General features: G+C 42.9%; 1 protein-coding gene across 8 annotated transcripts in view; it reads right to left on the bottom strand.

The window, feature by feature from the left end:
• HERC1 (HECT and RLD domain containing E3 ubiquitin protein ligase family member 1) overlaps nt 1-15,609 on the bottom strand; it is a 1,817,725-nt gene that overhangs the window by 1,550,917 nt on the left and 251,199 nt on the right. For all 8 annotated transcript variants that reach the window (XM_085643727.1, XM_085643730.1, XM_085643731.1 and 5 more), the window contains one exon: nt 9,772-9,886. In XM_085643727.1, the coding sequence (XP_085499853.1) occupies nt 9,772-9,886 (115 nt within the window). The remainder of the gene's footprint in view (nt 1-9,771; nt 9,887-15,609) is intronic.

Genomic DNA, 15,609 nt, shown 5'->3' with positions numbered 1-15,609 from the left:
TCCACGTGGAGTGTTTTCTTAGAGCAGGTGGCACAAGCTCTATACGGACCCTTCTTCTCCTTGTCAGACATCAGGAAAGTAGATAAACTAAACTAAGTCTAAATCTGCAGAAAAGGTTTAGGAAAAAACCTCGCAAGAGTAATTAAAGAAAAAACTGAGCAGAGCTCAGTGGAGACTCCCTAGCACAGCGTGCGGTAGAAAATCTGAAGGTCTTAGGTTCTATGAGGAGGGTTCAAGCATGTGAATCTATGAAAGTTCCAATACTGCAGTAGAAGCAGGTTCTAAAACTTTGTCACCACAATAGTCAATAAACAAGATAGTCAGCCAAGGTACTCCTGAGAGAGAGCGCGCGACCGCCGTGCAGTCATACAAGCTTAATGTATAGCTCTGAAGAGAGAAGAGGGTTTGGCGCACGGAAGGACAGTGGAGATTCCGTTCCGTTGTGATCGTTGTGCCTGAGCAGCTAGCAGGCGAGCAGCAGCCGTGCAGGTGGCGGCAGGCGCAGGAGTTTTCCGATTGGGAGAGCCACAAATGTTGAGACTGTGAAGGCTTGTACGTGGCTTGAAGACAGCTTGAGCGGGTAGAGCGCAAGACAGGCTCCCCCGCACCCAGCAGCCTCACTTGCCAGCGATCCTCCGCTGACGCCGGCTAACGGCCGCCACCAGCAGTAGCAGCCACGGAAGACAACGGCAGCCAGGTATGGCGGCATTTTCAGGAATGACGAGGAAACGCAGCAACGCTGGGCAATTGTTGGGAGGTCCACTTGTTAGAGCCTTGGTTCCGCCTGACCGCCCCCCTCAGTGGAATCTTTGGAAACGGCCTAGGTCAGTCGGCGTGTCTCCAGCTCTCCACTTCTTTGACTGCATTGGACTGGACATTTGTCTGAGCTACTCCCTTTGGCATTGTCTTGCCTTGACTTGTTGCCTCATCATACTGACAGTTTGACCAGTTCCCCTCCTTCCAACAAGCTAGCCCCCACAGACTGCCCTGTAGAGAGGGGCAAAGGAGTCTCAGTGGAGATAGCCACATAGCCCTCCTCCCTCCACTGTGTTACAATTGGGATTGGCCCTCCACTCCGTCCCCCCTGCCTGCTCTGGAAATTGTCATCTGGGAAATTACTGAAGGACATCTGGAGGGGAGCACAGCAGCTCAGTCTGCGATTAAATAGGGTCACATCAGGCCAAATTAGGCAGCCCTAATGCCCTCGCCTGAGGTTCGGCTTATTCAGATAAATCTCTACCTCCACAGAGCAGCCAAGGGCCCAAACTATGAGGCAACTAGGAGGGCATTTCCTTTTCTCCAAGGATTGAAGTCATCCCACAGCGCATTACACCAACGGCGAGCCAACGCTCTCGAAAAATGGAAGGATCAAAAATCTAAGTCACGCAGCTCAATACAAAAAATATCTAAAGTAGCTTATTTGCTGATGACAACTCAAGACGGACCATGCACACCCCTTTCCATCGGTGGTGTGTCCAACCTTAGCCTCAACCAGACCAACCTTGGAGACCCCGGTAGCTACTAAATCCACCAAAGACAGAGACTGCATAATCCCATTAAAGCCCACATATTCATCTATAGGAAGGGCTCGCATGGACAGTAAAAGGGCTAGCCATACTAGTAGCGGAAGCCCCTCAGAAATGTAAAAAACCTCAATAATGGACATTTTCTTAAAAAAATCTTCTCACATTACTCAGCCAGCCTATCTTGACACCTTGGACACCTCAGACTCAATTAAGAAAAAAGAACCCAATGGAGGCTCAGCAGCTACCCCGGGCTCCACTGTGGATACAATATCTCTTATAACTCTGTCTGCCACAACAAATTATAAGTACAACCAGGTGCAACCACACTTAATAAATAGCACAGTAATTGATATATCTTCTGGAAGTCCTTCGGACAGCCTGTTGGCTGACATTGACTTAACAACTAGCACGACGGAGAAAGACCCAGGAGTCGAAAAGGGGATTCGCCTCTCAACACTCAAAGACAGCCTGGAGAAGGCACCACCCCATCTTAAATTAAACTGAATAACCACAGCTGCACAGATTCACAGCTCCAAGGAAACAGGTGTAGGAATTACAGGACAACAGGTTATCGCAGGCTGCAGTCTCTGGCCTACCGACTAAGCAGCCTATGAAATTTTTAAAGGTGGCCAAAGGGGAGCTAACACCGTCCAGGACTCGCCTGGGGCCCCTTCTCGAACCATGGGCAAATGCACAATAAAATCTACAGAGACCGGGCAAGCACTCGAGCAGCATGAGCTCCAACCCTCAGCGGTCCACAGTTCCACGCTAAATTCGAGCATTATGGAAAGCCTAATATTATCTGCCTCTAAAAAGATTACAAACAACATTGAACAAGACTCTCTATTGGCTTCTATAAATGCAACTTTAGCAAATACAGTAAAGGTCCTGACATGGCAGTCCGATAAATTGGAATTGCAACTTGACCTAATTCAAACCCTGGCTATCTCAATACTAAAGCTCGAGGAAAAAGTCAGCTCCCTGCATGAGAGGCTAAAAAAAGCTGAAGGCAAAGAATCTCCTTGCGCTTCTTGTTCCTGCCATTTGATCGCGGAAACATTATGCACCCTGCCAAATGATTTGAACTTAATGCTAACGGATATAAAGCTGGCCCTACAGCAACAACTAAGTAGCACCCATAGCAGGCCCGACCAAAAACCAACAGACAAAGAATCTGGTCGCAATATGGAATGAGTGACTACCACACTGGAGACAGCTGACAGGGAAACCTCACAGCTGGGTATGACGCTACCAAAGCAAGATCTCTCAAAATTTCCACTACACGCTTTGGAAGCAAATCACAATCGGGGGGTTGACTTACCCTCCCATAGTGCACGAATCAGGCTCGGAAGCGAATGACAAAAAATCGCCATGTCACCAACACAGAAAATCTTCAATTAATGACTACAAATGGCCCGTTGCTCTATTTAAAAGAGAAAAAAAGACAAAAGAAGACCAGAAACAAAGCAGAGAGAGATCGCCTTTCAAACCAGCTTCCACCCAAGCTAATAAAATTAGACAACAACTTGTCTTACGTATATACACTGTTTAAAGGTTGTGGCAATATGAAGAATGCATTACGATCTGCGCAATCAACTGCTTTTTTTACCCCAAGCAACTCTGGCCTTGCCAATGACACTACCTAAACCAAATACAGATCCTACCATGGTACAAAGCCTAGCATTACAACCCATTACACCAGGAACACTCTTGTTGGGGCTCCCACCCTTAACTATGCAAGACCAGAAGGAACCTTTGCCCGGTAACAGTGGTAACACGACAAAAGATCAAGAAGTAAGACAACGGCCGGCACTCTCATCTGAATGCACTGAGATACTAGCTCATTCCACAACTTAGAAAGACCTAGGCTCCATCACTGACCAAAGTCCCCTATCTCGACACTTAGAGCCCTCCATTAACTCGCAGAGGGCGCAGCAACCCTAAGGATGGGTGGCCCCACAAGAAGCCTTCCCATCTGCGACAGAAAGTGCAGATCCACATAGATAATTGCTAGTGCGTGAATTGATCAGACCAGTTATTAACAATTACTTTCCCCTAGCCCACCCCTATAACGAAGGGCATACTAAAAGGTGTCTAGGCGAGGATTAACCAACCAAGCTGGCCCTCTTTACATACTACCCTTCGGAAGGGAGGCACGATGTATTGAATCGATCCAACATACTAAGGTTACTTCAGGCTACTCGTATTCAGTCAAAGATAACCTCAGATGACATATTGAATGTGGAATTTAAAATTACCCAAGATTGCGGCAATGGGAGGAAAGCCACATTTCTAACATTAAAAACAACTTCACTGGCAGAAGATGTACTAGACTGTAAGGCCACCCTCAATGAATGGGACATAGGAATTTCAAAAATACAAGCACCGAAGTACCCAGCACCGTTAAGAAAGCTACTTGGCTCACCCAACCCAAAAGCTCACCCCTATAGTATACTAAGGGGGACCGGGCCCCTGCTCCGTCAATCACAGATAGATAACATAAACATATCTTGTATTCACTCTTCAACAAGGGGCATGACCAGGAAAATAGTAACAGGACAAACAGGGGGAGAACACTAACCCGACCGGAAACGAGTTCCCCACATCTTTTCCAGTGAAGCCTCTGCCTATTCCTAGCAGTGAGAAGTGCCCATTAGAGCCACAACAACTGATAACTTTTCTGTCGTGTAATGTAGCTGGGCTCTCAAGACTTCTAAGCTCAAACACAGCAAAATCTCTGCTACTGGCATCTGATGTTCACTGTTTCCAAGAAACATGGTCACTAACCCCTTTAACAATTGCTGGCTTCCAAGGCATCCACCATGCAGATAAGAAAAAAAACATCTTTGGGAGGCTCTCCGGAGGCCTGTCAATATATCTCAACTTGAACATGAAAATAAAAACACACTTAATTTCAACTCAAGATGAGATGCTTCAAGCGCTCTTACTGGAGAGCACCAAGTCTTGCGCGTCCTGACTTAAAATCCTCCTGATTAACGTCTACTTTAACAGCATTTGCTCAGCACGAGCAACAAGACTCCGCCAGCTGTGCGACAATTTGGATCAAATCCTTTGCAATCAAGTTAATCATTATTTAACACCGCCAACCCACCTCTAAAACCCTTAAGCACTCAAATAAATAATATTTTAAGTAAACATGGCCTACAATCCGTACAATTTTTAGTTAACAATTTAAAACCATCATCTCAACTCTTGAAGACCTTCAGGGGAATAAGCACCATCAACTATGTTTTTGCCTCGTGAGACTCACAAACCACCTTGTGAGCTTTAACCCCTTGCATGCCCGCCCCTTTCCCCGCCCAGTGCCGCGCTTTGTATTAGCGGGCGGAGTTCATGACGAGCTGGACTCGTCATGGGCACAGCGCCACCGCAGCCCATGACGAGTCCAGCTCGTCATGGGCACTGAAGGGGTTAAAGTGCATTTCTCAAATGACAGTGACCATCTTCCACTTTGTACAACCTTTAACATTAATCTACCTAAATGCAAAGGCCACAAGGTTCTGGGCACTTCTTGCAATGACGAAACAGTACATCTAACTCGAAGAATAAAATGAGGCCACGTCAATCTACGGAATCTAGCATCTTGGAAAGTCGCTACTGGACAGTCCCTGCAAGCCCAAAGTGGCGAATACCTATTAACTCACTCGGCTCCCATTATTAGGGGCATCTGTGAATTATTGAATCCCCATACAGGCCCCGGGCGACATCAGTTAAAACCCATTAATAAAAATCAAACTATTTTGGCTAGCTCACGGCACATTCGCAAGTTGACGACGGCACGTAAGAAAACTTGGAACGAACAAGATAAAGTCGAACTGTCATTGGAACTCCAAGGTGCAAGAAAACAGCATAGGCAACTGATATGGTAGGAAAATAATCAGCAGAGGGAAAATGATTGGCAATACGTCCACTCAATCATGAGCAAACATAATCAGGCAGACCTATGAAGATGCATCAAAAACAAAACAAGACAAGAAGACACAAGGTGCAACTCCATCACCGAAGCCATGCGGTCTTCACATGTAAATAGGCTTTATGTAGTCGATCAACCAGGAGTATTTTAGCTCGAACACTCAGATCTTGCTGTGGCCCAACTGTTCAAAGAAGACTTGGCATTATGGTCCGCAATACTTTACTCACTGTTCACAATCTGCACCAAACTCCATTGAGTGCCCGACAGCTGGAGAAGTTCAATATTGCATCTAATTTTCAAGAAGGGCGATAGACAGAATCCCACCAATTAACGGCTGATATCCTGACTGGATAGCGAGGCTAAGAGCTACGCAGCCACACTCTTAAAAGATCTAGAGGCTTGGGCAACAACAAATGCAATAATTACTTTCTGTCAATCTGGCTTTAGACCCAATTCCTCCACACTGGATAACATCATTACCTTATCCTAACTTGTCCACCAGGCAAAAAAACAGAAGCCAACAGCTCTCTACGCATGCTTTGTGGACTATTCATCTGCCTTCGATATGGTGGACAGAGGAATCTTATGGAGAAAACTCCAGGTGTGGGGAATTCCCAGCGGCATCCTCAATGACATCAGATCATTATACACATCAACCTGGGTGAGGATCAAGTTGTCAGACACCGCGTTAACCAGGAAGATTAACACCAATCAAGGGCTAAAGCAAGGGTGCGTCCTTGCTCCAATGTTGTTTAATTTATATACAGCGGATATGTCCCGGGCACTTATCAACGCTAAATTAATCCCTCCAAAAATGGGCAATACTACGATCACAATATTGCAATACGCGGATGACATCTTCCTACTTGGCAACTCAAAAATAGGACTCCAGAGAGCATTAAATTCTCTTCACTTATACAATAGTGCAAACAAGATGAAAGTATATGAAGGCAAAACAAAGGTGCTATCCTTTGGAAGTTCGCTATAAAAAGTAAGTAATAACTGGTCCCTGGGTTCCTTAAAAGTCTCTGGAGCCAAATCTTATAACTATCTGGGCACATGGTTTTCTGCAAATGGTACATCAACAACACACAAGTGCCACCTAAAGGATAAGGCAGCATTAATAACTACTAGACTCTGCCAATTGCATACAGCCCTTGAAAGCCTCTCCTCAGCACCAATCAGAAAGGTGTTCAGGGCCGTATTACCATCTGCAATTACTTGCGGCAGCGAGGCCTTTCCAGGTCAGCTCACCAAAACCATCGAAAAACGACACCTGAAAATATACAAAAGTGTGTTTAAATTGCCCTATTACGCCAGGGGACCCTTGGTGAGACTTGAATTTGGCCTGGAGGGCATTGCATAGTCTAGCATGGGGTCTTTTATAAAGTACTACTATAAATGCATTACAGCATTGCCGGGTACCCTGAAATTTATTTTGCAAGACATTTTCAAACATAAAATCAAGCCATGGTCCATTTATTTAAGGACGGCAGTAGTAACTCTACAAATCAACCTGACTGCTCTAAACACTTCTTCACTAACGTCTACTGCAATAAAAAGCATAATGAAAAAACAGACTAAACTACTTTCTAATACCACAGACTTGCAAAAAATGTATTCCACACCGCTATTAAGGGCCCTGGCAGCATCATACAACAAAGACAGCCAAGTTGGACTTCGGGCACAACCTTACCTTAACTGCACAATAGGGAAAGCTTGTGTCAAATAAGAGAGAGGGGCTCTATTCCACAAAAAGGGTAGAGCGCCAAGAGACAATAGTCCGAAGAAGTATTCCCCTTTTTGGCACCAATGCAAATAGTCATACAAACTCATACAAATATTACACTCAATCGATCACCAGAACAAGACACCAAAATTTGAACCCTAGTCACAAGATATTATAAAAAATTCTATTTTATTAAAAATGTTAAACACAAAACATTGTTGAGCAAATACAGAATTAAAAGTAATAAGACAGTTACATAACAGTACACATAACTAATGACATTGTGCCTGTTGTGCAATAAGCAAGCAAAAAAGGATAACAAAAAAATATCACAAATAAAAAACAATACAAAGCATGGGGAGAACACAAGAAAGAAAAAATGCTTTCTAATCCAGAATACAAAGGAAGACACTAGACCCAAATCAACTATTCTCCGCAGTGTTGATACTGCTAGCTAATTTCATCGAGAACAGATGTTACTCCAGTCTACAGTCTGCCTTTTGGACTTGCGTCGACGCGTTTCGGTGGAATACTATAATTATAAGACCACCTTCATCAGGACAAATTATTCAATCTCCCACGATATAGATAATCTTAAAATTTTCCTAAAAACATCCAAGAGGTCCGTATTGGTAGACTTCTTGCCATATAACTAAAAGGCGAGATACGCTGAATTTAGCGGGAACGTAAAGGAACAAGCCTTTTGGTCTGCCTTCCTGCCTTTTAAAATTTATTACGATCGGGTAGCGAGGGTATGTGCGCCGATCTTTCTGTTCAACATGGGTATTGTAATAGACCCACATGGATACCTATACGTCATCCCACGCTGCTCCCGGGATGACGTATAGGTATCCATGTGCTTGGAACCGGAAATCTCAGAATTATTAAAAATAAAGCGCCAGCAAGATGGTCTAAATTGCATCGAGGATCATCGCAAAGGGACCTCAGCAGTAATACAGGACCAGTTTTATCCTAAAGAGGTTACAATACTCATGTTGAACAGAAAGATCGGCGCACATACCCTCGCTACCCGATCGTAATAAATTTTAAAAGGCAGGAAGGCAGACCAAAAGGCTTGTTCCTTTACGTTCCCGCTAAATTCAGCGTATCTCGCCTTTTAGTTATATGGCAAGAAGTCTACCAATACGGACCTCTTGGATGTTTTTAGGAAAATTTTAAGATTATCTATATCGTGGGAGATTGAATAATTTGTCCTGATGAAGGTGGTCTTATAATTATAGTATTCCACCGAAACGCGTCGACGCAAGTCCAAAAGGCAGACTGTAGACTGGAGTAACATCTGTTCTCGATGAAATTAGCTAGCAGTATCAACACTGCGGAGAATAGTTGATTTGGGTCTAGTGTCTTCCTTTGTATTCTGGATTAGAAAGCATTTTTTCTTTCTTGTGTTCTCCCCATGCTTTGTATTGTTTTTTATTTGTGATATTTTTTTGTTATCCTTTTTTGCTTGCTTATTGCACAACAGGCACAATGTCATTAGTTATGTGTACTGTTATGTAACTGTCTTATTACTTTTAATTCTGTATTTGCTCAACAATGTTTTGTGTTTAACATTTTTAATAAAATAGAATTTTTTATAATATCTTGTGACTAGGGTTCAAATTTTGGTGTCTTGTTCTGGTGATCGATTGAGTGTAATATTTGTATGAGTTTGTATGACTGTTTGCATTGGTGCCAAAAAGGGGAATACTTCTTCGGACAATAGGGAAAGCTTGCCTGACCCAAATCTTGGCAGTAAGGATGCTGGCATTACACATCAAAGACTTTAATCCTAACTGGCCGCTTCTTTCTAAAGTAGTTAAGTGTAGACTTTGCAGCTACAAATCGGAAACTTTTTTACATCTACTGTGCAGCTGTCCGATGTTGCTTGACTTCCGCCGATACTTATTAAAGCCACTCTTTTTAATTCATGGTACAAGAACATGCAATGAACTGGATTTTTAGCACAATGGTTCCCCTCGAATTGGCAAGAATAGGCAAATTTTTCAAAGCAGTGCAGGATTTCCTTAAAAAACTCACAACAAAGCACTGAGTTGATCATGAATTGTTAACTCTTAGATTTTGGATCACGGACATTAAGCATTGCAGAGTTTGACCACTTTGCAATTGAGTTTTTTTAACATTAGTTGAAACACTTAATCCATTTTATGGTGGATTTTAACTCATTTTTATTTATTTTTTCCACAAAAGATAAGGGAAAGGGAAGAAGGAACAGAGAAAGCCTGCACACCCAGAGTATTCATTTTTCGGGCATATTATGCCAGTTATACTATAGGGTCTTGCAAGGAACCATTATTCTCTTTTGCCTTTCTATGCTATGTTTTTTCTTTTTAAATGTTTTCTATTGTCATGGTTTTAAGTAATCTGTACAATAAACTTTGTATTACTACTGGTTCTGAAGAGAAGAAAAAATGTTAAAGAAGTTTTCAGCATTTTGCAAAAGGTAGGAAAGGAGACAGCGAGATTTATAAATACATTTATGTACTCTTTGATACTTGTCTCTTCTTTACATCACAAGCAATGTAAAGGCACGCATTAAAACGTTCTTTTAGGGAACTTACCTGCTCTCACCGCTTGCTTGTACAAGTAAATTGGTATGTTTCAAAAGTGCTGCAAGAACAAATCTAGAAACTGTATCCAAGAGGGATTCATTGCTGACTGTTGCACTATCCCAATCTAAAACAAGAGAAGACAATATTTGGAGTCCCAGTTGTAATAGGAACCCAACATCCATATTTTTAAATTAAAATCATACAGAAAAGAATCCAAACAGAATCCTATGAAAGGCACATCTCAGACATTTTCTGACCCTTTTAAGCAATCTCATGGCCAGAACACAGCCCTGGGTTTTATGTAGTGCACAGTATTTCCTTAAAAAAACAGTGCTGTCAAACTTAATAAGTGATATGTTTCCCATCTTCCGCTATAAGTAGCAAAATCAGTCATGTACTTTTGACCTATTCAGAAATAATATAAGCCAATTAGAACCATGAAGTGTTACCAAAGACAAAATAAAACAACAAAAATAACCCTTTGCAAATAATATTTATGTCAGGTGGTAGGTATGTTTGTGCACCCAATTTATTCCTCTGTACTACAAACAGGGCTTATTACATGGCCAAATGGTATTTTCTTTAATTGTGTGCATGTTCTTATCCCATTGTTCACAATCAGAAATATATTGGCTCGCCAGCACAATGCTTTCAAAGCTAGATGCTTATGGTTGGGCCTACAAGTGCTAGTAATTCTGAAGCAATTCTATGGGAACTCAGGAATTTCAGAAGCGAACTTAAAATAATTCAGACAGACTAACACAACCTTGCCCACAGAATATGGGTCAACTATGTCATCCAGGAAGAGAGAGTGACAAGGAGAGGAGGGGACAGGGAATGGTTGGCTAGGGCTACTGTTCAATTAGTAGCTAAAGGGTCTCAACATTTAACATCTCGACTTATAGATCAGGAACTCTATCTTTTTCTTCACACATCTGTTACACTATAAACGTAATCCCTCTCCTCTAGACCGCCTATTGTTTCTCTACCCCCGATAGCTTGCGGTTTCCTATTCCCAAAAATTCTTATCTTGGCTCAAGGGGCAACACAAATGGGAAAAGGGAGTTCAGAGAACACGGCTCCACTTGTGCTTGGAGCCAGAATTGCCAGGAGCAGGATGCCTTTTGGCAGGAGACTTTTTTCTCTGTAGTGCTTGATAATCCAGCTAAGACCCAACTAGGAATCTTCAAATCATGTTTATTGTACATTGCAATAGTCATTTTCATAAGTAAAACCTCATTGTGTTCTGCAAAAGAATTGTTTTAAGGTTGGAATACAATATGTTCCCTGAGGTCCAGACTCACTCCTGCACTTCTAGTTGGTAATATCCCGTTTCTGTCAAATGTAGGCGGACCACCTGGCAGTGTTAAAGATGAGACTGCATGAGTTTCTTATTGACCAAGATGCTGCTCCCTTGGCCTGCGATGTGGTGTGCAGGATACAGATATAGAATAACACAACAATACCAAAGTAAATACATTTGCTAGGTTTATCTTAGTTTAAATATGCTTTGATAACACCCCCCTTATTTTTAGCAACTTATTACGCTCTGCTTATCTGCAATATACTATCTCTATATTACACAGTTGCACATGCCACTGTGCAGTTATAGTTAGGCCAGACTTTCCATAGGAAGAGCGTTTTTCAGTTTTATAGATAACGTTGGTGCCATTTCGCAAATCTTCACTAAACGTTTAAAAAAAAAAAAAGGGTTTTCTACCTCCGCTCATTCCTGCAAAGTTTCAGGGTGATCTGTCAAATGGGGTGGTGATGAGGGGGAAAAAGAGGGGGGCAGAGGGGGTAATGCCATAATGCAATTTCTCTAAAAGTCCCCATAGGGATTTTTGAAAAGTGAAGCAACAGGGAGGTGGGTGGGGTGGTTGGTTGGTGAGGAATGTGCAGCTAGAGTATCCACCCAAAAGAGCTTTACCAAAAGAAAAAAAATATCTTCTGATGGATACTTCTACCTGCAGATTCCTCCCCTTCCGAATGGATTCACCAAGCAATCCTCAACAAGGAGGTGGGTATATGGCTGGTTATACCAAAAAGCCGTAAAGGACAGATCGTGCTTAGAGGCCTTCCCTCCTCACTTCATAGTCTAAACAGTAATTCTTTACCAAAATGTGTCGAGAAGCCCATGTAGCCGCCTTGCAAATGTCTGATACTGACACCCCTCCCGCCAGTGCAGAGGTAGAAGACTTTGCTCTGGTTAAGTGAGTTTCTGGTGGATCCTTTTGTACTTAGGCATAGCACATCTTGATGCACAGCATAAGCCATCTTGAAAAGGTCCTCTTGTGCACTGCCTTGCCTTTCATTTTCCAGGTTAATTTACTGTTTTTGTATTGTAAGCACCGACTAAGGGCATTGATAAGCTGTGTTAAGGTGCTTCCCACACCTACATTTCTGTTTTGTGCTCTCTTGAATCTTAACAGGAAGCATTGGACGATTTAATTAACATTTGACTCAGTATTAGTACTTTAAGTACTGATGATTGTCAACTAAGCACTTTTAAACTCCTTTTACAATTTCTGCAGGTGGGACACAAACAATTACCATAAGGGCGTTTTGACAGGACATGCTTATAAAAATTAACAATTACTGTCTATAATGCTGCTCGCACAGAATAATAGTACCGCCACGCTGTTCGAGGTGCATCTCATACAGCAAAACGATTTTGTTTAGTCTCTCTACAATTTAACCTGAGGTAATCGATGTTCCTATTAACACTTTTTGTAGTAACAGCATATTAAAGATTGATTGATTTTAATATGGTTGTAGCTGGTAGGAAGGTGACACCTGATTTTAATTGAAAACGTTTTTATTCATTGACCAATAAATTCATTAATTGCTGTGCCTTTCATCTTCCCCATATAGACAACGAAAAGCTGGGTGTCCAGCCTGAATTCACGTCTTGTCCAAGCCTACGCATTCTTACTTTTTAGGTTGAATGAGGCAGAGGGAAGAAGGCAGGTCGGCTGATGGATTGTCCTAAGAGGAAGGAGAAACTACTTTTGGCAGGAACGCAGCACTGGTTCTTAGTACCAACTTGTTGCAACACATTACAAAAGTAAGAACAAGTTTGAGATCCCATTGAGGCATTGTGAAGGAGTTGGGGGAAGATGGTTTGTAAGTCCCTTTAGGAAAATAAGAAAACAAGTTACTTACCTGTAACTTCAGTTATCCAGTATTGGTATCTTTCATAGATTCACATGCTTATATCATCCCCGCCGTCGAGGTGGGAGTCTTACGGTACAAATAAAATATATACATAATAGTTATAAAATATCATACAATAGGTCATAATGGACAATAAAGTCACTACACTAACCTAACCTTGTCCTTTTGTAAAAAAAAAAAAAAAAAAGAGAACCAAATTTGGAACACAGCCAATCAGGCTCCAGCACCCTCCACAGAGAGGCAAATCCTTCAGATTTTCGTAGCACAAGTGACAGTAAGTTTAACATAGTAATAAGGGAAGCCTCTCCGGGGAGAAGGGTGGGTAGCATGTGAATCTATGAAAGATACCTATACTGGATAACTGAAGTTACAGGTAAGTAACTCGTTTTCTTATCTAGTATTGTGGTATTTTTCATAGATTGACATGCTTGAATCAGAATAGCTAGCAGTAAAAATCTTACTTCCTTAGCGGATGATGGGTATTATAAAGACCACATTAGATATCTTGTAAAATATACTTGAAAACATACTTATAACATATGCCATATCACATGAGAGAGACATTAGTAACATTAACAATTAAAAGAGACAGCATTCAAAAGCATGAAATAAGATAGTCACCTCTCAATAGAGGCTTACCTTATTTTAAAAGGTTGCGTAACACTGCTTGACCAACTGCTGACTCAGTTTTTGTAGCCAGAACCAGACAGTAATGGCGTGTAAATGTGTGCACATTCTTCCAGGTTGCAGCACGGCAAATCTTCTCTAACGGCACTCCGGCAAAAAAGCGCTCCCGATGATGACACAGCCCTTGTGGAATGAGTTTAAGGCTGCAGTCAGAGGACTTCCAGCTTTCGAATGGCAAAATTGAATCGCTGATGCAGTCCATCTTGCAATTGTTGATTTCGTTACTGCTGTACCTGGTTTTTGACGACCATAAGATACAAACAATTGATTCGACTTTCGGATGGATACAGTTCGTGATAAGTAGAATTATAGGCACCTTTTAATATCTAAAGTGTGTAGAGCCTTCTCAGCCGGGGTGGAAGGACTGGGAAAGAAAGTACGTAGAATAATGGGCTCATTAAGATGGAAAGAAGATGGAACCTTTAGAATGAAGGTAGGATTAGTTCTTAGGAGAACATAGTCATTGGTGAACCTTGGGAATGGTTGTTTGATAGTAAATGCCTGAATTTCGCTGACTCTCCTAGCGGAGGTAAGCGCCAACAAAAGAGCAGTTTGCCAGGAGAGTTATTTAAGCTCAGCTTTGTGCACAGGTTCGAATGGGTGCTTCATGAGCTGTGATAGAACCAGGCTAAGCCTCCATTCAGGGGGAGGAGCTCTGTTGGGCGGAAAAGCTCTGAAGAGACCTTTCAAAAATTGCTTGACCAAACGGTTAGAGCATGGGCCGCCAGTAGAGCGCCTGTAAGTCGAGATTGCGGCCAGATGCAGCTTAACAGATGCGAACATGGGTCCAGACTTCGCTAGTGAAAGAAGATAAGGGAGAACCTGCTCCGGAGAACAGTCCAGGGGATGTGTATTATTACCACGGCACCAAGAACAGAAACTGTCCTGGCAAACTGCTCAGCCGGCCTCCTGGAGTGAGGGGGAGTGCAGCCGAGCAGTTTGCGAGGGCCAGTTTTCGCCGATTTTGTTACAGGGGGCCGATATTGCCGTCCCCCGGTAACAAAAATACCCCCGGGGGCCCAAACCCAGCCCCCACCCTAGCAGCCTACTGGGGAAACGCCCGGTGCCCGCTATGGCTAGTCCGGCCCTGTTGTTTACTCCTGGCAGATGCTCCACCTTTATAGTAATGTGATTGAAAAGGAGCCACTTCCATATGTTTTGCGCTTCCTGAGATAGGATGTGAGAGCGTGTCCCCCCTTGCTTGTTTAGGTAATGCATGCAAGTGGTATTGTCGGTTCTTATGAGATCTGATCAGCCTTGAAGTCTTGGGAGAAAAGACTGCAAAGCCAGAAAAATAGCTCAAAGCTCCAGGAAGTTGATGTGCATTCTTGACAATGCTTTGGACCATTTCCCTCATATGCAGAGATCTTGGAGGTGTGCACCCCATCCTTCGTAAGACGTGTCTGTAGTCAAGATGAATTCCGGTGGGGAGAAAGAAGGGTAAGCCCGGTCGAGGCTTTGCTGGAGCACTGCCACCAAAGCAGAGCCACTCGCATAGCCGGGGTTATCCTCACCAGTTCGTCCAACGACCCTATTATTTGAAGCTATTGACTGTCCAGTTCTTCTTGGATAGGTCTCATTCTGAGACGGGAGTGAGGAACCAAAAGGATTGTAGAGGACAACATTCCGAGAAAGGATTTCATCTTCCTCACAGAAGCAAACCTTCTTTTTTGAAGGTCTGATGCTAGTGAAACCAGATGTGATTGTCTTTCTGTGGACAAGGATGCTTTGTCCTGGATAGTGTCCAAAACTGCTCTCAGAAACAGAATCCTTTGAGACGGAAGAACTGACATTTGGGAGTTGAGAGACAGCCCCAGAGATTGAAACATGCGAAGGCAGGTGAGCGTTGCTTCTGAGGCCTTCCGGAAAGAAGGAGCTTTTTTATTAGCCAATTGTCCAGATATGGGAAAAGCTGCAGGCCCTGCAGCCTGAGATGAGCCACAACCGGAGCAAGGCATTTGGTAAAAACTCTTGGAGCTGAAC

This window comes from Triturus cristatus, chromosome 3_1, assembly GCF_964204655.1.
Source record: "Triturus cristatus chromosome 3_1, aTriCri1.1, whole genome shotgun sequence".
NCBI lineage: Eukaryota > Metazoa > Chordata > Amphibia > Caudata > Salamandridae > Triturus > Triturus cristatus.
Note: the sequence above shows the minus strand (reverse complement) of the source record. Positions and strands in the feature narration are given on the sequence as shown.